This window comes from Mesoplodon bidens, assembly GCF_964165515.1.
Source record: "Mesoplodon bidens genome assembly, chromosome: 8".
Taxonomy (NCBI): Eukaryota; Metazoa; Chordata; class Mammalia; order Artiodactyla; family Ziphiidae; genus Mesoplodon; species Mesoplodon bidens.
The window spans coordinates 109,658,774-109,685,234 of NC_138165.1; the positions used below are offsets into that span (position 1 = coordinate 109,658,774).

Genomic DNA, 26,461 nt, shown 5'->3' on the forward strand with positions numbered 1-26,461 from the left:
TGTTACTAGGGTAGGGACAAAAAGGGACATTTCATAATGATAAAATAACCCATCAGGAAGACATAACATCCTAAGTGTGGATACATCTCATGCATACCAGAGCTTCAGCATATGTGAGGCAAAACCCAACAGAACTAAAAGGAGAAATAAAGAATTCCACAATCATAGTTGGAGGTTTTAATATCCCCTCTCAGTAAATGATAGGACAAGTAAACAACAAAAAAATTAGAAAACGAAAAAGCAAGTCAGAGAATGAGAGGAAACATTTGCAATATGTGTGTCCCACAAAGAACTTGTATCCAGAATATATAAAGAACTCTTCCAAATCTCAAGATCAGCAGTCCAGCGAAAAGTAGGCAAATGACCTGAACAGACATTTCAAAGAGGTTACACAAGGACCAAAAAGCACATGAAAATGGTGGTGACACAGTTGTATCCATTTCTTCAAAGCTCACACTTAATATGCATATTTCAGATCTGTGCATGTCACTGTATATAAATTTTACCTTAATAAAAATAGTTCAGGATGGTCAGGAAGAGAAGGGTCTAGGTTTGAACCCTGCTCAGCCACTTGATCTCGGTGGCCTTGGGCAAGTTACTTAACCTCTCAGAGCCCCAGTTTCTTCATCTGTAAAATGGGGATGAGAATGAACTCTTCACTGGGGTGCTGTGAAGATTAAATATAATGACACAAGACGTGGAGCACTTAGTGTGTATGAGGCGCTCTATTACATAGCTTAATGCTCGCTCTTTATTCCCCACCCTCCTTCTTCTCGCCTCCCAGCTCCCCAAACTTCTCTCTCCATGGATTCCTTCAGGACAAGCGAGGGACGAAAGTAGGGGAGGATGTCCTAACTTGCGCAGCGTGGGGTCCGTGTGGCTGGGAGAGGGAACCCTGCTGTCATCACTTCCTCCCTGGGGCTGTGTGGAGGAGACGGGAAAGGAACCGTTTCTATGAGCCAGTGCTCCTGTGTAACAATCTCCCCTGAAAGCAGATGCAGAGCTGGCATCTAGCCCCAAGTACCGGACAGTCCTTGCTCTGTGTACATTTTTTTTTTTTTTTTTGCCATAGACGGGCCTCTCACCATTGCGGCCTCTCCCTTTGTGGAGCACAGGCTCCGGACGCGCAGGCTCAGCGGCCATGGCTCAGGGGCCCAGCCGCTCCGCGGCATGTGGGGTCTTCCCGGACCGGGGCACGAACCCGTGTCCCCCGCATCGACAGGCGGACTCTCAACCACTGCGCCACCAGGGAAGCCCTCTGTGTACATTTTGATATAGTAAAAGCTGGCTTATCGGACATGCTAGCGAGGAAAAGTGAACTGAACAGCCTAAGGACAACCTTGAGAGACTCAAACAAATGAAATCCCGTGAAGTTTTAATATCACATATAGAGTATCAGAATGCTCTACAACTTGGGAATCCTCAAGTGTACATATGTATATTGTGTCTCTATCTATCTATCCATCTATCTATTATCTATCATCTATCCATCCATCCATCCATCCATCGATGTATCTTCATCATCATCCATCACCATCACCATCTATATCTAAACTATATCAGAGAATCATTGCTTTTAGGGCTGACAGTATCGTTTGGTTTGACTCCTTCATTTCAGTGACGATAAAACAGAGACCCAGGGAGGTGAAGAGCTTATCTAAGATCACAGTGCCGGGTTGTGTATGCACCTCCGAGGACATGGCATCCTCTGGCTCTGGTATGTAATTGAATATCTACACTACTGCGGTCAGCTTAGCTTCCTGTGGGTTCCCCCTTTATTTCCTGTGTGAGAAGCTGACTTCAATTTATGCCACGTGAGAAGAAATACCCCCCAATGCAAATATCTGATGCCATTATTGGAGGGAAGTGGGCTGAAAAAGGATTTAATTTTTAACGAGACCCGTGAGCACCGCAGGAAGGATTCCTGTGGCAGAAGGAGGCTGATCTGAATGGCACGGGAGGGCGTTTACGCAAAGAAAGAAGCTGTGTCTGGTTGTTGGACGCTCAGCCAGATGCAGTAATAAAGTAATTTACAGGAGGATGCAATGGGGAAGCTTAAGAGGGGTGTGCATGTCTGCCTAAGGAAATGATTTGTGAGGCTCTGTGCTCGTTGGCTTAGGGAAATTCACTGCAGCATTTGAAAATGCAATTTGAAAGGAGGAGGAGAGCTGGAGATGAAGAAATGTGATAAATACCTTGAGGACTATGCGAAGCATCATCTGAAGGCCATTTTTGCCTGGGTATTTCCCGGCAATGTTAGCTGCGGACAAGTCGAAGAGGTTGGCTCCCGTTTCGGTACAGATGGCATGGACCAGCAACTTCTTCCCCACCCCAGATGGACCAGCCAAGAGCAGGGATTTCACCAAAGGAGCTTTCTCATGCACTGCTTCAGAACCTAAAAAGTGCAGAGGGAGAGGCTTTAAGATCCCGCCAAGAAAGTACGTGGCTCTTAGACGGGGACTCCTCACGGCCACGACTCCATGGCGTGACACCAGTCTCGGCAGCAGTGATGGATGTGGGGAGGCGTTTCTCTCCAGGGGCGCGCCCCCTGCCTCAGCCAGCTCCGTGACACCTCTGATTTGTATGTCAAGGCGGGGCTGTCAGGTCTCCTCGGGTGTTCAGTACGTCGCTTCTCTCACCCCTCACCCCAGCATCCCCCCCACACTCATAATTTTAGAGAACATTCCTGCAGTAACTAACCGCTGGCATTTTGCGGGAAGGGGCTGGGGCTTTCTCCGCCTCTCAGCAGCACTACACCCTTTGAAGGCTCGGGAAGAAGAATGTGAGATGGACAGGAAGATGCAGGGGAAAACGGGGAAGAAACAAGATCCAGGCAGCAGTAGCCTGGCTTTTTGTTTTAATTTGTATTTTATGTTGGAGTATAGTTGATTACCCATGTTGTGTTGGTTTCAGGTATACAACAGAGTGATTCAGTTACACATATACATGTACCTATTCTCTTCCAAGTTCTTTTCTCGTACACGTTATTACGGAATATCGAGCAGAGTTCCCTGTGCTATGCAGTAGGTCCCTGTTGGTTTCGTCTGTCCTGGTTTCTAGTCTGTCGGTAGGGGCACAGTCCATCTGACCCTGGATAATAAAGGACGTGAATTATGAGGTCACTCAGAGGTCCCTGCCCTGTGCTCTCAACTGCATCGCCCATCTCCTTCGAGCCCACGTTGGAACTCGGGCTGGATTTCTTCCATCATCCTGAACACGAGCAGAGCAGACGTCGGCACTGAGTAATTAGAGAGTGAACAGAATGAAATCCTGTAGAAGGCTGTGATTGGAACATCAGCTATCACACTAGTTTGCTTTTGGTCAACTGCTGGGCTCTTCTGGATCAGCTGCAAACATATCAACATTCTAATGATTATTGTGTTTCTCTTTCTTTTTTCTTGTGTGATTGACAAGACTTAGGGAATTTATCTAATCATTAGAAACCGTTTTTATAGTTACCTACTACACTCCGCAAAAACTTGGAAAGTAGTTTTGAGCAAGTTCTCTTTAAAATGAAGCTAAACGGGCACGCTTCCATTGTGGTTAGCGTGGGAAACGGCAATGTGTTATGGTGAAGCAGACCTCGTTTTCCACGACAGCAGAGAGCTGCCGTTCTTCCCGTCTCCCGCTCAACAACTGGATACCGAGGGCTCAGTCTGTGGCCTCGGCTGGGGGCCGCTCATGCGGAAGAGACAGGATTTGCTGTAAAGAGTTTATGGCCGGGGGGAGCTAAACTTGAGAAGTAACTAGAAGGGGAGGAAAAGATCCGTGCTAAGATCCGTGAGAGAGACAGAGATTCAGGGAAGAAAGGACTTCCCATTTGGGGGATGAGGTGGGTGCATGGGCGTGAGTCAGGCCGGACTTCAGAGAGAGGGGCTGCGTCTGGGCTGGCCGGTGAAGAACGGGCAGAGTGGAAGGGGGCGTCTGAGAAGGATGCAAGTAGGGGGACGCAGTGACCACAGCCTGCAGCGGAAGGTCAGGCAGGTCCGGGGGGGGGGGCAGATGATTCTGGTTGGCGAGGTAGCTGGGGTCAGCAAGGGGGCGGGGCGGAGAGTGGTGCCAGCTGTCGGGGTCCCTGGAAGGTGATGAGGGTTAGAGTGGTGGCCGAAGCCAGGGGGCCAGGAGAGTTCCGGAACGGGTGGAGGGAGGGGAGAACAGCGCTGAGCACAGAGCTGGGGGAGGGGCAGCAGGAGGGGAGGGGCACAGGCGGGGGAGACCCGGACACGTCATCTACCCCAGGGACGTGACTCTCCAGAAGATCGGGGGTGGTCACCAGCGTCGTGCAGAGGTGGAGAGGGAGGTCCACAAGGGCCTCTGCACCGGGGCCTCGCTGGCCTCCGGACAGCTCATCAGACGGCAGGGCAGGGAGAGGCCGGGGAGTTGCTGGGGACAAACCTGCCACGGCGTCCATGGCTCTAGCTGCTCATCTCGCCTTTCAGGGGCAGTTTTAAAAATCGCCTAGAATTGCTAAGAGACAGAGGAAATTTCCAGGCTTTTGTGCATTCACTCTTCTCAACTTTCGGAGGATTAAAGAGTCACAAGGAAGCCAGTGGTCCGTGTCCCAAGCCCGTCTCTGCCCCTTCCAACCCCGGACTTGGAGAGAGTTCCTCAACATCTTGGAAAGGCTTACTCATCCGTGAGAGCTGTTCAACGTCCACCTCCGCTGGGAAATGAAACCGCACATAAAACGCAGCCTCTGCTCTGTGAGCGCCCTCCTCCCTCACTTCTCTCTCTCCCTCCACGGTCCGGGGACAGTGATATTTCCTGGGCGGGGGCAGTGAGCAGGTGAACGCTGACCAGATGCTTCCTGGGCATTCCCTTACTGCCCTTACTGCTTTGAAAGTTCACACCTCGTCCTGGGAGCCCTGGCTGAGGCTCCTAGAACCCTGGAGGCCGGTGCGAGCTCTGTTGCCTGGCAGGGTGGGAAGTGGCCTTGCGGTGTGACCTCAGTGCCCTCTTCCAAGGGGCCGCCTTGCCAAGTCCTGGCCGTGGTGACCTGAATAACCAGACCAGCAAACGCATCCCCTTTTGTGACCGGATACTAGTTTAGACGTATGAAATTCAGACGAAGCCCCGGCAGGCTGCCGTGTGAGCGAACTTCTCTGTCTGACTTGTTTGTACAGTGCAAACTCATGAACAGGTCATGAGAACAAACGCCCCGCTGACGCTGGGGCCTGGGGAGGTCAGCCACCAGGGAGACCTGAGGTTTCTCATTGACAAAGGGAGGGTCCGGGTGGGATGCCTCCCAGGCACGCTTCTTCCAGAACCCTCAAGTCAGCTTGGAGACGACACCCATCACCTTGTACGTGCCGGTGGAGGATGCAGACACACCACGCGCTCACTTGAGAGGAGTTCCCTTAGAATCTCGACACCTCTTGATGTTCTCAGCTCTACTGCCTTCCATCACTCTGTGATGAGGGTTGGGGGCTAATCTGTTTATCTACACGGACCCCATTAAATACTGTACATTGATTTTGTTGACCCCAAATCATGTTGATCCCCAAGTATTATATATTTGTGCTATATGTGTATTTTATTTATGTTGACCCCTATTCTATTGGCTGCTTCTGACATGAAGTTGAAAGAAGGATGAACTATTTCTTGCCAACAGGTTCAAGTTCTTAGTTAAGTCAAAGTGGAATAAGATGAGAAGTGTCCAAACGATTCCCATCTTACTTTAAAGCAAATTAAACAAACAAAATGCGACTTCTAGTTCAGAATGGTCATCAGAGCATGGCCTGGCTGGAGTTCCTGCCCCTGCCCCAGGTGACGCAGTCATGAAAACATAAATTAAAGTGAACGAGAGGAGCAGGTATCTGTTACGGAGAGCCCCGACTTTTCTGCAGACTCCGGTCCGTTTGTCTGAACAACCATGATTGAATCTCCGTGGAAATCGGCAGAGCCTTGATTCTTTAGATCCAAGAAATACACTTTCACTGACTCCCGAAGGGCTGGCTCTGTTAAGGACCCAGTGACAGAGCCTGTGTGTAACAGGCAAGCCTAACCTCAGCCTTTGTCTAATTTGGCCACCTTGAATCGCAGGTGCTTGCCTCGGTTACCATCTCTCCAGATGACAGCTTCCAGGACCTTCAGAATGCTAACCAGACGTTCAAAGGTGCTACAGATATGCTTCCCGGGAGGTACCTTTCTGTGCTCCAGGATGCTCTAGACCAGCAGAATGACCCTCACTCACAATTCTCAGTAGAAGAGGTAAGCTGCAATGCACACTGACAACCAGGAACACACGAGCAGACATGCCTTCTTCTAGAAAAGGCACGACAGGGCAAGTGGAGTCCTTACCTAGTGGCAGGATCCCGTACAGGGTGACGAGCTGTCGGATATCCAGGAGGGAAGGCATGGGTTCTATGGACACCTGGCGAAGAGTAGTCCCCAAGTAGCTGTACTCACCTGGGGAGAAAAAAAATAGAGGACAAATGAATGGGAAACTATGCTACTCTGAGTTGCATAATTTGGACACTTGCAAAATTAACACAGGATACAAATTTAACATTTCTGAGCAGATATAATTATACGATGGAGAGTCATTATAAAGAACTTCCCAGATAAAGGCTTGAAGAAAAACTGTCCAGCCACAAAAACATTCCCATACTCGCTACAATAACTGGGAATTATGTTGAGTATGATACTAACCTCCCAGTATTTTAAAAAATAACCTTTGAATGTTGAATATGTGAAGAGCAAAGTTCTAAAATGAAGAACATACAAAGTAAACTAAAATACGGCAGGTTTGGTTTAATTTCTATTCCAAGAGATTATGTCTAACATTTGCACAAACTTTAAAAATAACTTACTTAAGATGGATGTAAAATTTGTATTGAAGCCGTGTAAATCTGAACGTGAAATGCAATCATTTGAAAGGTAGGATCTGAGTCTAATTTAGGATAAATAGAAACATCTCCTATTGAGGGTGATATCCATTAACATTTTTATCGTTTTTAAAGGATTACCAAAGGAATAATATCGAAATAAATCTTTACAGGTTTAATTAGAAGGCATCAAAGAGCTTAATTGTAACTAGTCATAAATCTGAAGTGTTATTTTCTAACTAATTTAGATAAGGTCACCACGAAAATTAGTTTTGCTGCCTTCATTTGTCATGAGGATGGACTTTTACATGCTCATATGATTCTCTCTTGATTTGTACCTGAATCTGAAGGAAAAATATTCGATAAACGAATCACAATCTCTTGATGGTTTTTTTTTCCTGACTTTTTCTTTTCATAACATGTATGGATCTTGCAGAGCTTTCAATGTTATATATGTACAACAAATGCCTTTATGTGTGTAGGAAAACACTGAAGAAATACATGTAGGTGTCTCTGAAATCCTGAAGATATCGAGGGCTTTAAAGCATTTTCAAATGCTAAGAAAATGAGAGTTAAAATCCAGATAATGATGGCTGTTTTGTTGTGGGCCACAGCCTTTCAAAGCCTCCGCATGAAAAGAAGTCCTTGGCAAGGGCAATGGTCTTGGTGAGGGAAATGAGTGATAATGAAAGCATCTATTATGGCTTCCGATCTGCACGCTTTTTAATGAGCAGGTAATAAATAGAAGAGCGGTTCATTTCGCCTTCACTAGAGCAGGAAGGGATCCTGCAGCCACTGTTAAATCCAGCACTTATTGCTGTAAACATGACATTAGGGGGGGCATGAAAGTGACCCCATTTTCCTGCTTAAGTAAATCCAAGTTAATACCCAGATGTGCCATACTTTCTAGACCCTACTTAGACAAAGGAAGTTGAACTGGTGGGTGTTGGTTCTGATAGAAGGAACGACCCTTTGTCAAGTGAGGAAACTCATTCTGAAAGTGTGTTACTACGTTTTGCTATTGCCTAGCATGGAAGCCATAAGCTCTTCCCAGGGACTCATTCAGAATTTAGAGACTTCAGGATTCCCTGCACAGACACCAGGTCTTCCACGAGCGAGGGAAGAAGGAAACAGCAGATGAAGAGGTGTTGGAGATAGAAAGCATGAAAAAGGGCAAGGAAACCTAGGACAACAGCAGGAAAAGAAACAGCACTGTGTTGGGGTAGGACTGTGTCCCCTTAAAAATCCGTATGTCAGGGCTTCCCTGGTGGCACAGTGGTTGAGAGTCCACCTGCCGATGCAGGGGACGTGGGTTTGTGCCCCGGTCCGGGAAGATCCCACATGCCGCGGAGCGGCTGGGCCTGTGAGCCGTGGCCACTGAGCCTGCGCATCCGGAGCCTGTGCTCCGCAGCAGGAGAGGCCACAACAGTGAGAGGCCCGCGTACTGCAAAAAATAAAAAATCAAAAATAAAAAAATCCATATGTCAAAGCCTAACCTCCAGTATCTCAGAATGTGACATTTGGAAATGGGATCATTGCAGATGTAGTTAATTAAGCTGAGGTTATCAGGGTGGGTCCTAATCCAATATGACTGGTGTCCTTTATAAAAAGGGGAAGTTGGGCACAGACACATGCAGGGAGGAGGTCATGTGAGGGATGAAGGCGGAGATGGGGTGATACAGCAGAAGCCAAGGATCGCCAACGACTGCCAGCAAACCACCAGGGGACAAGACGAGGGATGAGAGGAAGAGGTCAGTTTAGGCCATGTGAGCCCCAGGGCAGCTCAGCATCCTGGCAGGGGAGGGCTGACAAGTCCAGGGAGCAGGACAGAGATGGGGGCTTGAAGGGGCTCTTAGGCCACAGGCAGCAGATTCCTTCTCAGAGCCTCCAGAAGGAACCAACCAACACTGCTGACACCGTGGCGTTGGACTTCTGGCCTCCAGAACTGGGAGAGTAATTTTCTGCTGTTTAAGCTGCCCTACTGTGGTACTCGTTAGAGCAGTCCTAGCAAATGAACACAGAAGGAGGGACTAATTGTAGAGAATAGGAACATACAAGCACACTTAAAAAATATTTGAGAAGTCAAGGTGAAATCAGCTTCTAACGTTTCCATTCTACCCCACACAGCATTGAAAAGAGAATAAAGAACAGACAGTTGATAAAAAATAATAGCCTCTTAAAAAAGTTACTCAAAGAAAAGGAGTGAGAGAACACAGGAGGCCTCAAGTCAGCAGACAATGCTCGTAGGACTTGGGCCCTCCCACCTGCACCAGGACATGCCGGCTCTGCCCCGGGCACTGCCAGGGCTGCACAGAGCATCTTCTGATGATGATGAGCACGGTGACACATGCTACGTGGTTACAATCCAGGTTCCTGAATTGTTTATACAATAAAAATTTATGTTGGATGCAGGCTACCAGCTTCCAGAATGAGGTCGACAGAGAGACTTCTCAGGTTCACTTTTTGTTGCAACAGCTCTGCCAAGATTATGCACCCTGGGGCCCAGGTATTCCGAAGCTTCAGATGTCTTTCACATGTAATGTCTAAGTCAAGTCTTCTAAGGTGGGATTTTGAGGAACCCTTTGAATCTTCTCGTTCTTAGGACAGGCCCTGGATGCCAAGGAGAAAGTGAGAAGCACCAGCCCTGGCCTGGGTGTCAATGTTCCCACCGGACGCAGCAGCTCCAGAACCATAGGCAGAGCCAGGTAATCTAGGGGAGTATTGGCTGTGTTTGTTCCTTCTGTATCTTCCCCTTGAGCAGTGGCTGACCCAGGTGCCTCGTGCTTCTGCGACGTGCACAGGGAGGGAGGGGCACGGAGGCACCGGGAAGTCACAAGCCCTCTTGCTGGCAAACCCTGAGTCTGCGGAAGCAGAGGTGAGATCACCGCCGCAGCAACACAGGGAGGCAGCTAGCTGGCCCTCGAGCGCTGCATTTCCTCACTCATTTAACTGTGACAGCAATTTAGTGAGGCGGCTGCTGTTATTATCCTCATAATTGTGGAAACTGAGGCACAGAAAGATTACAGAAAGGACCAGCAACCCAGAGGGTGGGAGCTTCAGAGGCAGGAGGGAGAAGACATTCCCAGCCTGGACGGGACAGCTGGTCAGTGGGTCTCTGGTCAGTGGGCATCAGCCCTGTGTCCTGGTGGCACGGAGGACGAGCGAGCAGGGGAGAGAGCCCCTCGCTGAGAGAGGGCCCAGGCAGGCATGAGTGGCCCCCGCAGGCACCAAGGGGTCGTGGAGGACGCCAGTGCCCAGGATCTCTCCCCAGCATCCAGGCACCATGTGGGAATCAGGGACCTTGATGGTACCTGGGGGCAGGGGTGGAGGCTTGTAAGAAGGATTGAATTTGAATAACCTTGGCAGTTTAGCCCTTGTGATGCTAAGTTATGGTGATTTAAAGGATAAGGAAATGTGCCATTTCTTGCATACCCAAGCTTGTGGCGGGAGCTTGTTCCTGGGCACAGGGTCAGCGCTCCGAGCTGGGCAGGTGCGCAGGGTCCGAGCAAGGAACTGGGGGTGGGGGGAGTTGGGGGCTGGGCCTTGGGGGAGCCAGACATTACGAACTTGAGTTTCCTGCCTTCCAAGTCTCTTTCAGCCCTAACTGCTGTGATTCTAGCGCGTATTTGGATTTGAGTGGTGTTTGGAAAAGAGTGGAAGCCCCCCAAACAACTCGTGTCCCGGCAGTGCTGAGCCGGGCTGGCTGTGAATCCAGGGCTCCTGGGCTGTGGGGAATGTCCAAACCTTGCGGCCACATTCTGAGTTAGAGGGTTTGTACTCCGTCCCCGCCTGCATGGGGAGTTGCTGAGGCACAGCCAACACCCACCCTGCCCTGCTTGTCCAGCTTTGGGCCGGCTGGAAAAGGAGAAGGGGTAATGCCCCAAGGTTTCTTTTTCGCCTTTACTTTAAGGTCTGGTACTTTTATTAGAATACATCTTGGTGTTGGTCAATTGGTGTTGATCTTCTCACGTACAAAATGTGATCATTCATTATGTGGTTTGCATTTCTGTTTTAGGAAATTTTTCATGAATAAAAATTCTTAGTATTTGTTCTGTTCCTTGGCTTTGGTTTTCTTCTTCAGGGATGTGTATTATCTTTGCCTGCCTATGCGAATTCTCTTTGTCTATCTTTAGTACTTGTTACTTTCCTCTGAAACCTTTTAATCTTGTTCTTCTAGTTTTATTAGAAAAAAAATTCTGTCTTGGGCTTCCCTGGTGGCGCAGTGGTTGCGAGTCCGCCTGCCGATGCAGGGGACACGGGTTCGTGCCCCGGTCTGGGAGGATCCCACGTGCCACGGAGCGGCTGGGCCCGTAAGCCATGGCTGCTGAGCCTGCACGTCCAGAGCCTGTGCTCCGCAACAGGAGAGGCCACAACAGTGAGAGGTCTGCGTACCGCAAAAAAAAAAAAAAAAAAAAAAAAAAAAATTATTTCACATTTCATTTCTCTAATTTTTTTCTCTAATTTTTCTAATTCCATTTTATGTATTCTTACATATCTTCTATAATTTTCTTAATGTATATTAGCTTGGTTTGAAAGAGTAGGTTCCAGTTATGTCTGCTTTGTGGACATGTCCTTTTGTGATGACACTTTGCTCCTTATTCTTTCTTTTTTAATAGACATCTGGCATGGGCTTTGACCTTGAAATTTTCCATTGTGTAAATTTATATGAGTTAATACTCCTATATGTTTAGAAGATAGTTTAGGTCAGGGTAGCTTTTTAAGTTTCATAGAGTCCCCTCTTCTGTTGTTTTCATATATGTTATTAGTATGGTGGCTTGCTTTTTGAGATGTCCTTGTTCTGTTCCCCTCCCCCAATTTATTCTGGACCTTTTCTCTCCCTCATCTCTGTTGTTCCTATTCAATTGTGATTCTACTCCCACGAGTTTCTTCTCAGTATAAGGCCGTGTCTTGGAAGGGTCCATTTCAAGAGTGTCCAGAGGTTGGACTGTTCTCGTCCGTTCATACTTTCTGATTCTATCCATTTTCACGCATCTGCTGTTGAAGTGGGCAAACCCCTCCCAATTCCAGCTGCAGTTACTACCCTGGTCTGCTGTGCCTTCCAGTGAGGGCTTGCTGGCTATTTTGGGGTTCTTTTGTTTTTTGTCCCCAGTGGCTTGCACTTTGGGCTTTGAGGGGAAACTTGGTTATTTCATTTTTGTGTTAATGTTGTCCACAGGTTTTTGCTTTTGCCATCTAGTTGCTTTGTCTGTTTTGATGTGGGGATCTGGGAAGACCCACTGCCATCTTTTCAAGCTAAGGATCTTAACCGGGAAAAAGAAGACAAACGTGGAAAAGACCAAACGGAGCCAATCCTTGTGGCCATTTGACTGATTTTGCTAGACTGGGTCACTTACATTTGAGGTCACTCTTAAGAGGTTGATTTCATTTGCTTTGACCTTAAGCATCTTCAAGATGCTGCCTGGAAACTGACAAAGAGATCAGTGAGCAAGTCCAAGATGGATAAGAAATTAGTAAGAAGACGAGAAATATGACCATTAATTCTCTGAGACTCTACCATGTGCTAGGCCCTGTACTAAAAACTAGGGATTCAGTGATAAGCAAAAAAGACATGATACGAAGAAAGAAACCAGACAAGGAGAGAGAGAGCACTGAGAGATCCCAATCGTAAGTAAAGAGGTAGGGTTCTGCTAAAAGTGTTATTTTTTCATATGAACAGAATTAACAGAACATAATCAAGGTAATCCAGGAGAAAACCCTGCAGTACTTGAATAAGAACCACATAAAATAAATAGAAACCCAACAGATATTCCAGTACATATTCTGGTAAAATCTTACACCATTAGGAAATATGAAGGCTCCTCCAAGCCTTTCCAAGAAGGAAATGTGGCTTTATTTCAAAGGGATTAAAGTGATCATTTTTTTGATCCAAGGGAAATGTCAGCCTTTTTGCTCCTGCAGGCCAAAACTGGGTCAGTGTAAACATTGGAATGAATAACTCGGAAATGGGTTGTAATACAATTTTAAAAAGAGAGAATCCATCTGTCTACTCTAATACCAAAATAATTTTAAAAGGAGGGTGGGAGGGAAAGCTCTCCAGAAGAATGGTACCTGCTAGAAGAGGAGGCAGAAATAGAATATTCCCACTTCACAACCACCATAGCAAAAACTGAGGCAGGCAGAAGTCATCGGCAGATGCCTAAACCTTTAAGATGGTTGGGAACAGAATCTCCAGAGCCTCAAACTATCCCCCACAGATTATTCATTGATTACAAAGTGGAAAGTGGAGCTTTACAATGGAGAAATCTGTGGAACAGCACCTTCACCAGTGATTAAACTTAACATCGCCAGTGATGGGACAAAGCATCATTTTTGTGCCCTCAGTGTGAAAGACTTGGAAGGACACACTGTGACCTGTAGTTTTCCTGTAAGAAATGTTTAACATGAAGCAAGTCAGGAGGAAACCATCAAACCATCAAACCAATTCAGTTGAAGGAGAGTCTGTAAAACAGCTCAGACTTTTTAAAAATGTCCATGCTGTGAAGGACTGGAAAAGCCTGTAAATTGGTGCTGATTAAAGGAATGAAAGTGGACGAAGGAGATAGGACCATCACATGCATGATCCCTGACTGCATTTGGGATTGAGAAAGACAAACAGTTACAAAGGACATTATTTATTAGGACTATCGGGAAAACTGATTATTAACTAGATATTACCTAGTGGTAACAGTATGACATTAATGTTAAATTTTCTGAGTGTGATTATCTTTTCGTGGTTATGTAGGCGAATGTCCTCAGCTGATCGTAGATGTACGAAAGTGAAAACGATATCTGCATTAGGGTGGTAGGAGGATGAAGAATTTTAAGCTTTAAATATGTTTTCAGATCCTCATGGTATTTTTTAAAAATTAAGAGAAAAACATTAGCTGAAGATGGTGATAGCAAATGTCCCCTCTTTTTCCTCCTAACTACTCCTGTGGTGGCCCCTAGATGGAATTCTGGAAGGAATTTCTCCTGTGAGGACTCTGTGTTGGAAGTACCAGGGGCTGCCCCCTAGGGCATTTTGATAACCAGAGAGCATGAACAATTCCTCATTTCCTCAAGTCAGCTTAAGCCACAAAGAATGCCTCCAGGAACCTTGCTAGTAGGTTTGGAAACCTGCTTCTACCACATTAGGGGAGAGAGCTGGACCCATTAGATCACAGCACAGGATGAACTCAAATCAATTCAATCCAACAAACATTTACTGCAAGCCACTAAGGGCCAGATTTTAGGCTGGACAAAAGCACAGATGAAACATACTTCTGGCTGTTGGGTCCTCAAAACCCAAGGGGTGACATGCATCTGTGACACATACATGCATTATTCTTTGTGTACCTTACCAATGTAATCAGAGAGGTTGACTTTCAGAGCCTGGATAAGTAAGCCTTCTTCCACTAGTTCCTTATACAGAGATTCGATGGTCCTGGGGATAAAGCAGACCATCTATTCTGTGAGCAAACACATCAAATCAGCAGTACTGATGTTAATCATCACATACTCAAGAGAACTTTAACCAGATCTCATTCAAAGTACATTTGTATGTATGCAAATAAATTGATTTTTGAAGCGTTACTACAATTTGGGGGTAAATTAGGCTTTTAAAAAACAATACTTGCACTCGTCCACGGGTATACCTGATGTTTCCCATTAATAAGAATTATATCTTTGGGCATCTGAGACCAGCTATGACTCCTGCAGTCTGCCCTTTCGTCAGCCTTCATGATGGCACAAATATGAATTAGAAATTACCCAATAATAGTAACGTAACGGGGCCATAATTATATATTCAGCTAGCATCTGCAAGCTGTAGTAAATCATCAATCCTTCGTGAAACTGACATTTCCTTTTAACTCCACAGCATAATAGTTTAAAAGAAATATCTATAAAAAACAAAGACTTATAATGGAAATCAATTTAATATGAAAGACAAAATATTATGATTTTTTAGGAGGATGGTATACTCTTCCATAGTGCTTACAGATGACAAAACCTCTTCTCTAAGGGGGCCTTGGGTATGTAGCCAGCATAGTGGTAATTTATACTACTTGAAGAAAAAATGGAGATAGTATCCCACTTAATGAATGAAACTCCCAATGAAATTAACTGGGGCTTGGCTTGCTGGAATTCAGATAGATCATGCTCAAATACGGTTCAGTAGAGTCCTTTGAGATGTTTTGTCTTTTCCCTTTTCATTTTTAGGGGCCTGATGCTTTGGTTCAACCCCAGTCTTTCTTTAGACTGAAGAATTGTAAATATAACTATTTTTAAACTGTTCTTTGATTGTTCAATGATCCAAATTAGTGTGATTAAAAGAGACTCAAGAACATCAGTGAGATTCAAGCCAAATACCATCGGGATATATGTTAATTCAATGACTCCAGTCTTTGGTTGACTGAAATTTTATTCTATCAAATATATTTAAAATAGTGTGCCCTCAGCTGAGAATTAAGAAAGTTTTAATTGTAATAGAATTTGGGATGACAGTATCTGACCTATACCAAGGCAGTATCAACTGTAGTGTTTTGACTTGAATATTCGTTTAACATAAACATATGCGTAAAATATTAACATAAAATTGAATAAGATTCTCTAAAATAATCCAAACCAAATATCTTAAGACTCGGGGAACACAAATCTATATTTGGATCTTTCCAGTGAAATAAACTCTTGCGACAGAATAAAAAATTTCAACTCTAAAACTACCTTGTATGGCTACCTTATATGGCTGAGCCAGTTTGAAAGCCTTAGGTCCCCCTTTTGTCTGGGCAGCCAACCTGCCAGCCTGGGGCTGCCTTGAGTGAACAGAAAAGCATCATGCCCAGGACTGGTCAGGGAGGAACCCCAAATTGTAACCTAATAATAGATCATACGAATCTTTAACCAGGAAGTGGCTGAGAAGAGATGGTCCCTTTCTGAGCACGGCCACATACAGTGACCAGGAAGAGATGAGGGACCTAAGAGTGACAAATCTATTTACATTGATTTTTCAGGAGGCCATTACAATACTCAACAATAACAATCCCTGTGAATGGCAGGGAGCATGAAATGTCCCTTGAACACCTTGACTGTGAGCACACTGCTGAGTAGTTTTGTGATGGGAAAAAAAAAATAAAATAAACTAAATAAAATAAAACCACCTTATAAACTATGATAAAAATACTGATTTAAGGTTCATACTAACTGGATGAGAGAAACATAAGTTGTCTTACAGCGTCTTGGCAGAGAACTAGCCCATTTACTGAATCCCACTTAATGAATACCATTGAGTCTTTAAAATTAAAATGAAAAGCCTTCCAGGAATAGGATGATCAGGTATTTCTGTACTTTTGGGTATAAAAGTGAATAAAATACTACTGGTCTTTCTTCATTTCACTAGAGAATTGCTGTAGCTCATTTATAATAGTTCAACTGTAAAGAAACATATGCAAAGAACACATTCATTGGCTAACAGACACAGTCCATGAGCCACCCGTGTGTGCTCTGTGCTGTTAAAGCAGAATTGTATTCAGTTAAGCGACTCTTTAAATGAAGAGAGTGTGAATAGGTAATTTTAACTTAGTGGTCAACTCATCTTGGCAGATTTGAGTGTAGCTCTGGGTGGTCATTCAGTAAGACACTTAGCAGAATCTTCTTCTCCTGAAAGACTGAGGTCAGGACAAAGGAGAAAAGTGGCACGTGAAAGTCACTGGAAGACAGCAGTGGCCCTGCGGGTAGGCAGGGGCTGGACCTTCCTCCAGGAAAGGGACTACAACACCCCCCTGAGGAGGTGTCAGTGTTGGTGCATCGGTAGCTGGGTTCTCCCCAGGAACTGGGCGCCTGAGTCTCAGAATGCTGACCAGGCCGCGGTCAGCCAAAGCTCTTGACCTTGAACTTTTCCCTAAACAATGGAACGTCATGTGAGGAAGCCTGCAGCTCCTCCCTCTAGCGATATCCTGTGGGAGGCTTTTCTCCCCAGAGCCGAAGCCCACACCAAGGCTGGGTGTCTCTCCAGAGGCTGCCTGCCAGGGCCCTGGGCGTGTGCACCAGCTCTGGGGTGCTCTGGCCCCCACTTCTCCTGTGGATGGTTCCAAGCTGGCTTCCTCTCTCGTGGGTCTTCTTTCAAGCAGAGTTTGGGACTGTATCAGCGCACCAAAAGGGGAACAAGGGAACACCCCAAACAGGGAGCAACACCTGTTACCCATTAACAAACCCATGGGAAAAAAGGTATACGTGCAAAATGATTTCTGACATTCACTTCCTAGGGATTTTAATTAAATTCCTTGAAAATGTTTGAAAATCTAGGCCCTATTTATTTCCAATATTAAAGCACTCAAGGCCATTTCAGCTTAAAAATGAGCATTTATAATTATTCATTAATATTCAAGTTCAGCCGATGAAGCTCAAGGAAATGGAAGTATCCGTTTACAAGGAGACAAATCCTCATCCTTTCCTTCAAGGAGCATTTACGAAGGGCCTCAGCGGGCCGGGCCCAGGGGCGGGCATGTAATATGAACTGTGTCTGCCCTCAAGGACTACAGTCTCAGTGTTCCCTCAAAAGCTGTAGCAGGATGCTATTTCTCAAAAAAATTTCTCGAGAACCCCATGAATTTTAAAACTTAAAAAAGTCACACGGCCTTAGAAGCGATGGGGCCTGAGTCTGCCTTCCAGGCCCCCCCTCTCCACTGCGTCTCCCCAGTCGAGGCTGCTGGCCTGCATGCAGGACTGCAGAGAGGTCTCCGTGCTTTCCCCCACCACACTCTTCCAGGATGAAGGGGTGTGCTGTACAGAGCGGTGGGGGGTTGCCTTTCCCAGACCAGGCCGAGGACTCAGGCCGTGTCCTGTGCTCTTTTCTGCGGTGCCCCCACCCGTGTGCACCCCTCACCTGTCAGCCGTTGGGTCTTTATCCTGCTTCCCCACTTTCCATGTTTTGTCTTTCTCCTTTTTATTTTTCTGGAAGAAAATGGAAAAAAAAACCCATTTAGTAAAAACAAACGTCGTGCAAACAAGAAAAATGAGCTCTAGAAGTTAGCTAAGGAAGCTGATTTTGGGTGGTGGCGTAGGGGAATGGGAGGTGGGAAGTCAATCGCGGTACATGGAGCTGCAACACTTACTTCACGAACATAGGGACTGCCAAGTGAGGTGGCCACCCGGAAACCTGCACAGACTGTGAGTCCCAACAGGCCCCGAGCGTTCTGGTTCTTCTTCTGGGCCCTGGGACGCTTGCTACAAAGGATGAGAGTGCCGAGCGCACAGGCAATCAAGCTGTGCTTTTCTTTGGTATCTGATCACCTCTCTGTGAGCATCAGGACCCAAACATGGAGCCCAAAGAGTGAGGCAAACATCCAACTTTGGTTCCCAAAGGGCTTTGCACTCAGGTCCTTGTGCCGGCTAGAGGGCAGTGCTCAGAATGTGGTCCGTTAAAGCAGTGCTTATGGCTGCACTATTCTGTCTAAAGTATCCACCAGTACCTCCCCATTGCCCACAGGATAAAGTTAAAATTCCGCAGCCTGGCCCCTATCTTCCTTTGTTGTCTCATCTTCTATCCCAGGCCTTCTCAGGTGACTCTTGCTCCCTATATTTCATTCAGGCTTTCATTTATTGTTTTTATTGCAGCGTAATGTACATAAAGTATACCCACGTCAGGTTGATTAATATTTTACATTTAATTTTTACAAATAACTACCACCCAGCTGAAAATACAGAACATATTTCACCATTCCTGAATTCTCGCTCACACTGCTCTCCGGTCTATAGGTAACCACCACTCTGACTTCTCTGGGGATTCGCATTGCCTGTTCTTGAACATGGAATCTTACAATATAAACTGCTTTTTAAAAAATTTAACATCTTTATTGGAGTATAATTGCTTTAAAGTGTTGTGTTAGTTTCTGCTGTATAACAAACTGAATCAGCTATATGCATATGTATATCCCTATATCCCCTCCTTCTTGCATCTCCCTCCCACCCTCCTTATCCCACCCCTCTAGGTGGTCGCAAAGCACAGAGCTGATCTCCCTGTGCTATGCAGCTGCTTCCCACTAGCTATCTATTTTACATTTGGTAGTGTATATATGTCCATGCCGCTCTCTCACTTCGTCCCAGCTTACCCTTCCCGCTCCCCGTGTCCTCAAGTCCATTCTGTGCATCTGTGTCTTTATTCCTGTCCTGCTCCTAGGTTCATCAGAACCATTTTTTTTTTAAGATTCCATATATGTTAGCATACAGTATTTGTTTTTCTCACTTACTTCACTCTGTATGACAGACTCTAGGTCCATCCACCTCACTGCAAATTACTCAATTTCATTTCTTTTTATGGCTGAGTAATATTCCATTGTAAATATGGGCCACATCTTCTTTATCCATTCATCTGTCGATGGACACTTAGGTTGCTTCCATGTCCTGGCTATTGTAAATAGAGCTGAAATGAACGTTGTGGTACATGACTCCTTTTGAATTACAGTTTTCTCAAGGTATATGCCCAGTAGCAGGACTGCTGGGTCATATGGTAGTTTTATTTGTAGTTTTTTAAGGAACCTCCATACTGTTCTCCATAGTGGCTGTATCAATTTACATTCCCACCAACAGTGCAAGAGGGTTCCCTTTTCTCCACACCCTCTCCAGCATTTATTGTTTGTAGATTTTTTGATGATGGCCATTCTGAGTGGTGTGAGGTGATACCTCATTGTAGTTTTGATTTGCATTTCTCTAATGATTAGTGATGTTGAGCATCCTTTCATGTGTTTGTTGGCAATCTGTATATCTTCTTTGGAGAAATGTCACTTTAGGTCCTCTGCCCATTTTTGGATTCGGTTGTTTGTTTTTTTGATATTGAGATGCATGAGCTGCTTGTATATTTTGGAGATTAATCCTTTGTCAGTTGCTTCATTTGCAAATATTTTCTCCCACTCTGAGAGTTGTCTTTTCATCTTGTTTATGGTGTCCTTTGCTGTGCAAAAGGTTTTAAGTTTCATTAAGTCCCACTTGTTTATTTTTGTTTTTATTTCCATTTCTCTAGGAGGTGGGTCAAAAAGGATCTTGCTGTGATTTATGTCATAGAGTGTTCTGTCTATGTTTCCTCTGAGTTTTATAGTGTCTGGCCTTATATTTAAGTCTTTAATCCATTTTGAGTTTAGTGTACGGTGTTAGGAAGTGTTCTAATTTCATTCTTTTATGTGTAACTATCCAGTTTTCCCAGCACCACTTATTATTATTTTTTAACATCTTTATTGGAGTATAACTGCTTTACAATGGTGTTAGTTTCTGCTTTATAACAAAGTGTATCAGCTATACATATACATATATCACCATATCTCTTCCCTCTTGTCTCCCTCCCTCCCACCCTCCCTATCCCACCCCTCTAGGTGGTCACAAAGCACCGACCAGCACCACTTATTGAAGAGGCTGTGTTTTCTCCATTGTATACTCTTGCCTCCATTATCAAAGATAAGGTGACCATATGTGTGTGGGTTTATCTCTGGGCTTTCTATCCTGTTCCATTGATCTATACTTCTGTTTTTGTGCCAGTACCATACTGTCTTGATTACTGGAGCTTTGTAGTATAGTCTGAAGTCAGGGAGTCTGATTCTTTCAGCTCCATTTTTCTTTCTCAAGATTGCTTTGGCTATTTGGGGTCTTTTGTGTCTCTATACAAATTGTGAAATTTTTGGTTCATACCAATGGAAAAATGCCAAAGGTATTTTGATAGGGATTGCATTGAATCTGTAGATTCCTTTGGGTAGTAGAGTCATTTTCACAATGTTGATTCTTCCAATCCAAGAATATGGTATATCTCTCCATCTGCTTGTAACAACTTTAAGTTCTTTCATCAGTGTCTTATAGTTTTCTGCATACAGGTCTTTTGTCTCCTTAGGTAGGTTTATTCCTAGGTATTTTATTCTTTTTGTTGCAGTGGTAAATGGGAGTGTTTCCTTAATTTCTCTTTCAGATTTTTCATCATTAGTGTATAGGAATGCAAGAGATTTCTGTGCATTAATTTTGTATCCTGCTACTCTACCAAATTCATTGATTAGATCTAGTAGTTTTCTGGTAGCATCTTTAGAATTCTCTATGTATGGTATCATGTCATCTGCAAACAGTGACAGTTTTACTTCTTCTTTTCCAATTTGGATTCCTTTTATTTCTGTTTCTTCTCTGATTGCCAGGGCTAGGACTTCCAAAACTATTTTGAATAACAGTGGTGGGAGTGGGCAACCATGTCTTGTTCTTGATCTTAGAGGAAATGGTTTCAGTTTTTCACCATTGAGAATGATGTTGGCTCTGGGTTTGTCATATATGGACTTTATTATGTTGAGGTAGGGTCCCTCTATGCCTACTTTATGGAGAGTTTTTATCATAAATGGGTGTTGAATTTTGTCGAAAGCCTTTTGTGCATCTATTGAGATGATCATATCGTTTTTATCCTTCAATTTGTTAATATGGTGTATCACATTGATTGATTTGAATATATTGAAAAATCCTTGCATTTCTGGGATAAGCCCCACTGGATCACAGTGTATGATCCTTTTAATGTGTTGCTGGATTCTGTTTGTTAGTATTTTGTTAAGGATTTTTGCATCTATGTTTTTGCATCAGAGATATTGGCCTGTAGTTTTCTTTCTTTGTGTCATCTTTGTCTGGTTTTGGTATCAGGGTGATGGTGGCCTCGTAGAATGATTTTGGGAGTGCTCCTCCCTCTGCTGTATTTTGAAAGAGTTTGAGAAAGATAGGTGTTAGCTCTTCTCTAAATGTTGGGTAGAATTTGCCTGTTAATCCATCTGGTCCTGGACTTTTGTTTGTTGGAAGATGTTTAATCACAGTTTCAATTTCAGTGCTTGTGATTTCCATTTGCATGGAATATCTTTTTCCATCCCCTCACTTTCAATCTGTATGTGTCCCTAGGTCTGAAGTGGGTCTCTTATAGACAGCATATGTATGGGTCTTGTTTTTGTATCCATTCAGCCAGTCTATGTCTTTTGGTTGGAGCTTTTAATCCATTTACATTTAAGGTAATTATCAATATGTATGTTCCTATTCCCATTTTTTAATTGTTTTGGGTTTGTTATTGTAGGTCTTTCCCTTCTCTTGTGTTTCCTACCTAGAGAAGTTCTTTTAGCATTTGTTGTAGAGCTGGTTTGGTGGTGCTTAATTCTCTTAACTTTTGCTTATCTGTAAAGGTTTTAATTTCTCCATCAAATCTGAATGAGATCCTTGCTGGGTAGAGTAATCTTGGTTTCAGGTTTTTCCTTTTCGTCACTTTAAATATGTCCTGCCACTCCCTTCTGGCTTGCAGAGTTTCTGCTGAAAGATCAGCTGTTAACCTTTTGAGGATTCCCTTATATATTATTTGTTGCTCTCCCCTTGCCTCTTTTAATATTTTTTCTTTGTATTTAATTTTTGATAGTTTGATTAATATGTGTCTTGGCATGTTTCTCTTTGGGTTTATCCTGTATGGTACGCTCTGTGCTTCCTGGACTTGACTATTTCCTTTCCCAGGTTAGGGAAGTTTTCAACTATAGTCTCTTCAAATATTTTCTCAGACCCTTTCTTTTTCTCTTCTTCTTCTGGGACCCCTATAATCTGAATGTTGGTGCGTTTAATGTTGTCCCAGAAGTCTCTGAGATTGTCCTCAATTCTTTTCATTCTTTTTTCTTTATTCTGCACCCTGGCAGTTACCTCCACCATTTTATCTTCCAGCTCACTTATCTGTTCTTCTTCCTCAGTTATTCTGTTATTGATTCCTTCTAGAGTATTTTTAATTTCAGTAATTATGTTGTTCACCACTGTTTGTTTTCTCTTTAGTTCTTCTAGATCCTTGTTGCATGTTTGTTGTATTTTCTCAATTCTGTTTCCGATATTTTGGATCACCTTTACTATCATTACTCTGAATTCTTTTTCAGGCAGGTTGCCTATTTCGTCTTCATTTATTTCGTCTTGTAGGTTTTTACCTTGTTCCTTCGTCTGTAACATTTTTTTTTTGTTGGTTCATTTTTTTTTGATGGGTGGTGCTGTATTCCTGTCTTACTGGTTGTTTGGCCTGAGATGTCCATCTCTGGAGTTTGCAGGCAGTTGGATAGAGCTGGGTCTTGGTGCTGAGATGAGGACCTCTGGGAGGCCTCACTCTGATTGATATTCCTTGGGGTCTGAAGTTCTCTGTTAGTCCAACGATTTGGACTTGGAGCTCCCATCACAGGAGCTCGAGCCCAACCTTGAGCCCGGAAACTTTGTGGCGTGGTTAAAAAAAGAAAAAAAAAAAAAAAGAAAGGAAGAAAGAAAAGAAAAAAAGGAGCAGTAGAATATCAAAGAATAAAAAACAAAAAGAAATTAGAAGGATAAAAAATACATTAGGAAAAATAAAACTACAGTTGAAACAACTGCAACAAGATAAAATAAACCACAACAGAAAAAAGAAAAAAAAAAAAAGGTTGTGTGGGCAAGAAGTCAAAAGGAGAGAACAATAACAAAGTATAAAGAATTGAAACAAAATTAGAAAAATAAAAGATTTATTAGGAAAAATAAAAATATAAAAGAATCAACAACAATGAATCAACAAGGTTAAACAGAACTCCAATTGAAAAGAGGAAAAAACCAAAAGACTTGGCTATGCGGGTGGAGTTTAGGTGCGGGGTGGAACTTAGGCAGCGGTGGGGTTTTCGGTGGGGTGGAGCCTAGGCAGGTGGAGAGTGACGTTCAAGCATGGGGCGGGGCCTCTGCTTAGGACCTGTGCAGAAGGGGAGAGGCAGCACATCAGAAGGAAGGTCTCTGGAATGTGGAGTTCCAGAGTTTGGAGGTAGGGTCCTGAGTGAGGGTGTGTGTGGGGGGTTTAGGCCCAGCTTGTTAGGGTGGGTTTCCGAGTGTAGAGGTGGGGCCCTGGGTGGGGGTGTAGGGGCGGCGCTTGGGCTCTGTGCCACAGGAGGGAGGCTCCGAGGGCAGAGGATTAGGCCCAGGAGCCCAACAGGCTCCCCTCTGCCTGAGTGGACAGGGAAAGCACTGGCCGCGGCCCCTTCCATTCCTTCATGCCCCTCCCCCACTGTCTCCCCAAGGGTGTTCTCCGTTGCTTCTGGACCCCTAACCATGGGTGGGTCCCGCTGGGTGTAGGAACTCCTCCTCTCCCCCAGCCACCCATCAGGGGTGCCGGTCCCAGAGGTCCAGCCTTTACTTTTGTTCCCCTTCCCTCCCTCCCACTCCCTCAGGACCTGTGGGGCTGGAGGGGTCCTCGGTGGCCAGAGGATCAGGCCCGGGATCTCAGCAGGCCCCCAGGGTCCCAAGTGGGGAGGGGAAACCTGGCCACGCTCCCCTTTGATCCTCCGCCCTCCCGATGGTCCCCCAATTTCCCCCTTCGGGCATGGGATCCCTTCCCCTCCCCCAGCTGCCCCTCAGGGACGCCAGTCCCATCCAGCTTCCACTTCTCCTCTCCCTTCACTCCCCCCACTCCACGTCCTACCCGGTCGCTGAGGATTCCTCCCGTCCCCTTAGGTGTCCGTGGTCCCCCAGCAGTGCCTGGTAGGTGCCCTAGTTGTGAGGAGATGTGAATTCCGTGTCCTCCTAGTCCGCCATCTTGACTCCGCACTCCATAAACTCTTTTAGGTCTGGCTTCTTCCAATCAGTATTACAATTCCAAGATTCACATAGGCGGTTGCACATAGCTATATTTCATGTTTTTCAGTATTTTAAAATATAAAGTTCTTATTTTGAGATAATGGAGGATTCACATGCAGCTGTAAGAACTGCTATGGAGAGATGTAACCTTTAGCAGGTTTCTCCTAAGGGTAACATCTGGCAGAACTTTCTCACAAGGTCACAACCATGATCTTGACTTGATACTGATACAGCTGAGATCCAGGATGTTTCGATCACCCCAAGGGTCCTTCCAGTTGCTCTTTCAGAGTAACCCTCGCTTCCCTCCCACAGCCAATCCAGCTTTACTAGAAACCTCTAATCTGTTCTGTTTCTACAGTTTTGTCCTTTCAGGAATGTTCTATCAGCAGAATCAAAGAGTATGTTACTTTCTTGCTTTTTATTCATCATAATTCTCAGGAAAATGTGTCCAGGTCATTGTATGCATGAATAGTTTGTTCTTTTTATTTTTTTATTGCTGTTTCTAGTTTTGGGCTATCATGAGTTGATTAAGGTGCAACAAATGTCTGTGTGTGTATGTGGAAGTTTTCATTTCTCTGGGATAAATGCTCATGAGTGCAATTGCTGGGTTCTATGGTAGTTGTATGTTTGTTTTTTTTAAGAAATGCCAGATTTTGTGCAGAGTGGTCATACCATTTTATACTCCTACCAATCATGTAAAAGTGATCTAGTTTGTCCCCCATTATCTTAGGCAATTTGTGTTGCCATTGCTTTTATTTTAGCCATCCTCATGGGTATGAACTGATTTCTCTGTGGTTTTAATTTGCATTTCTCTAATGGCTAACAATGTTGGACACCTTTTCTGTGCTCTTTTTCCCTCTGTACATCCACTTGGGTGAAATGTCTCCATATCTCTTGTCCATTTTATAATCGGATTGTTTTGTTTTCTAACTGTTGAGTTTTGAGAGTTCCTTCTATGTTCTACATACTAGCTCTTTGTCAGATACCTGCTTTACAAATGTTTTGTCCTAGTCTGTAGCTTGTCTTTGCACCCTCTTAACAGGGTCTTTCACAGAGCAAACAAACAGTTTTAATTCTGATGAAGTTCAAATTTTCCTCTAATGGATTTGCGCCTGCAGTGTTAATTTTAAGAACTCTTTGCTAGCCTTAAATCCCAAAGATTTTCTCCTATATTTTTTTTCTAAAACTTACAGCTTTACATTTTACATCTAAGTCCATGATCTGTTTTGAGTTATTTTTTGTACAATATGTGAGACTTAGCTCAAGGTTCTTTTTTTTTTTTTTTGTCTGTAGATATCCAGTTGCTCCAGCACCATTTACTGAAAAGGTTATCCTTCCTCCCTTGAACTGCATTTGCATCTTTGTCAAAAATCAGTCAGGCCTATTTGTGTGAGGCTATGTCTCAGTTGTCTGTTTTGTTTCATTGATCTACAGTTTAAACCTTTACCAATAGCAAACAGTCTTGATTACTGTAGCTGTATAATAAACCTTGAAATTAGGTAGATGGATTCTTTTTACTTTATTCCTCTTTTAAAAAATCGTTTTAGCAATTCTAGATTCATTGTCTTTCCATATAAATTTTAGGATAATCTTGTCTATGTTTATAAACTATCTATCTGGGATTTTGATAAGAATTGGATTAATCTTGTATATTGATGTGGAAAGAATTGACATCTTTACATTTTGTTTTCTAATCCATGTGCATAGTATGTTTATCTATTTAGATCTTCTTTGATTTCTTTCATCAGCATGGTGTAGTTTTAGCATACAAGTCCTACACACGTTTTGTTAGCTTTACACCTAAGTATTTCATTTTTGAGTGATTTTAAGAGATATTATATTTTTAATCTTGGTGTCCATCTGTTCATTGCTAGTAAACAGAAATATGCTTGATTTTTATATGTTCCCCTTGTACCCTACAACCTTGCTGAACGCACTTTTTTATTTCTAGGAGTTTCTCTGTAGATTCCTTGAGATTTTCTAAATAGACAATCACGTCATCTGCAAATAGGGACTGTTTATTTTTAAAATTTCCTTTGCTTGTCCTACCGCACTGGCTA

The 26,461-nt window shown here is 44.1% G+C and overlaps 1 protein-coding gene across 2 annotated transcripts in view; it reads right to left on the minus strand.

Annotated features, from left to right (window-relative positions):
• DRC11 (dynein regulatory complex subunit 11) overlaps nucleotides 1-26,461 on the minus strand; it is a 168,754-nt gene that overhangs the window by 39,094 nt on the left and 103,199 nt on the right. For both annotated transcript variants that reach the window (XM_081241824.1, XM_081241825.1), the window contains 4 exons: nucleotides 17,689-17,756; nucleotides 14,168-14,250; nucleotides 6,301-6,408; nucleotides 2,196-2,395 (listed from right to left, as the gene is read on the minus strand). In XM_081241824.1, coding sequence (XP_081097950.1) covers nucleotides 2,196-2,395; nucleotides 6,301-6,408; nucleotides 14,168-14,250; nucleotides 17,689-17,756 — 459 coding nt within the window. The remainder of the gene's footprint in view (nucleotides 1-2,195; nucleotides 2,396-6,300; nucleotides 6,409-14,167; nucleotides 14,251-17,688; nucleotides 17,757-26,461) is intronic.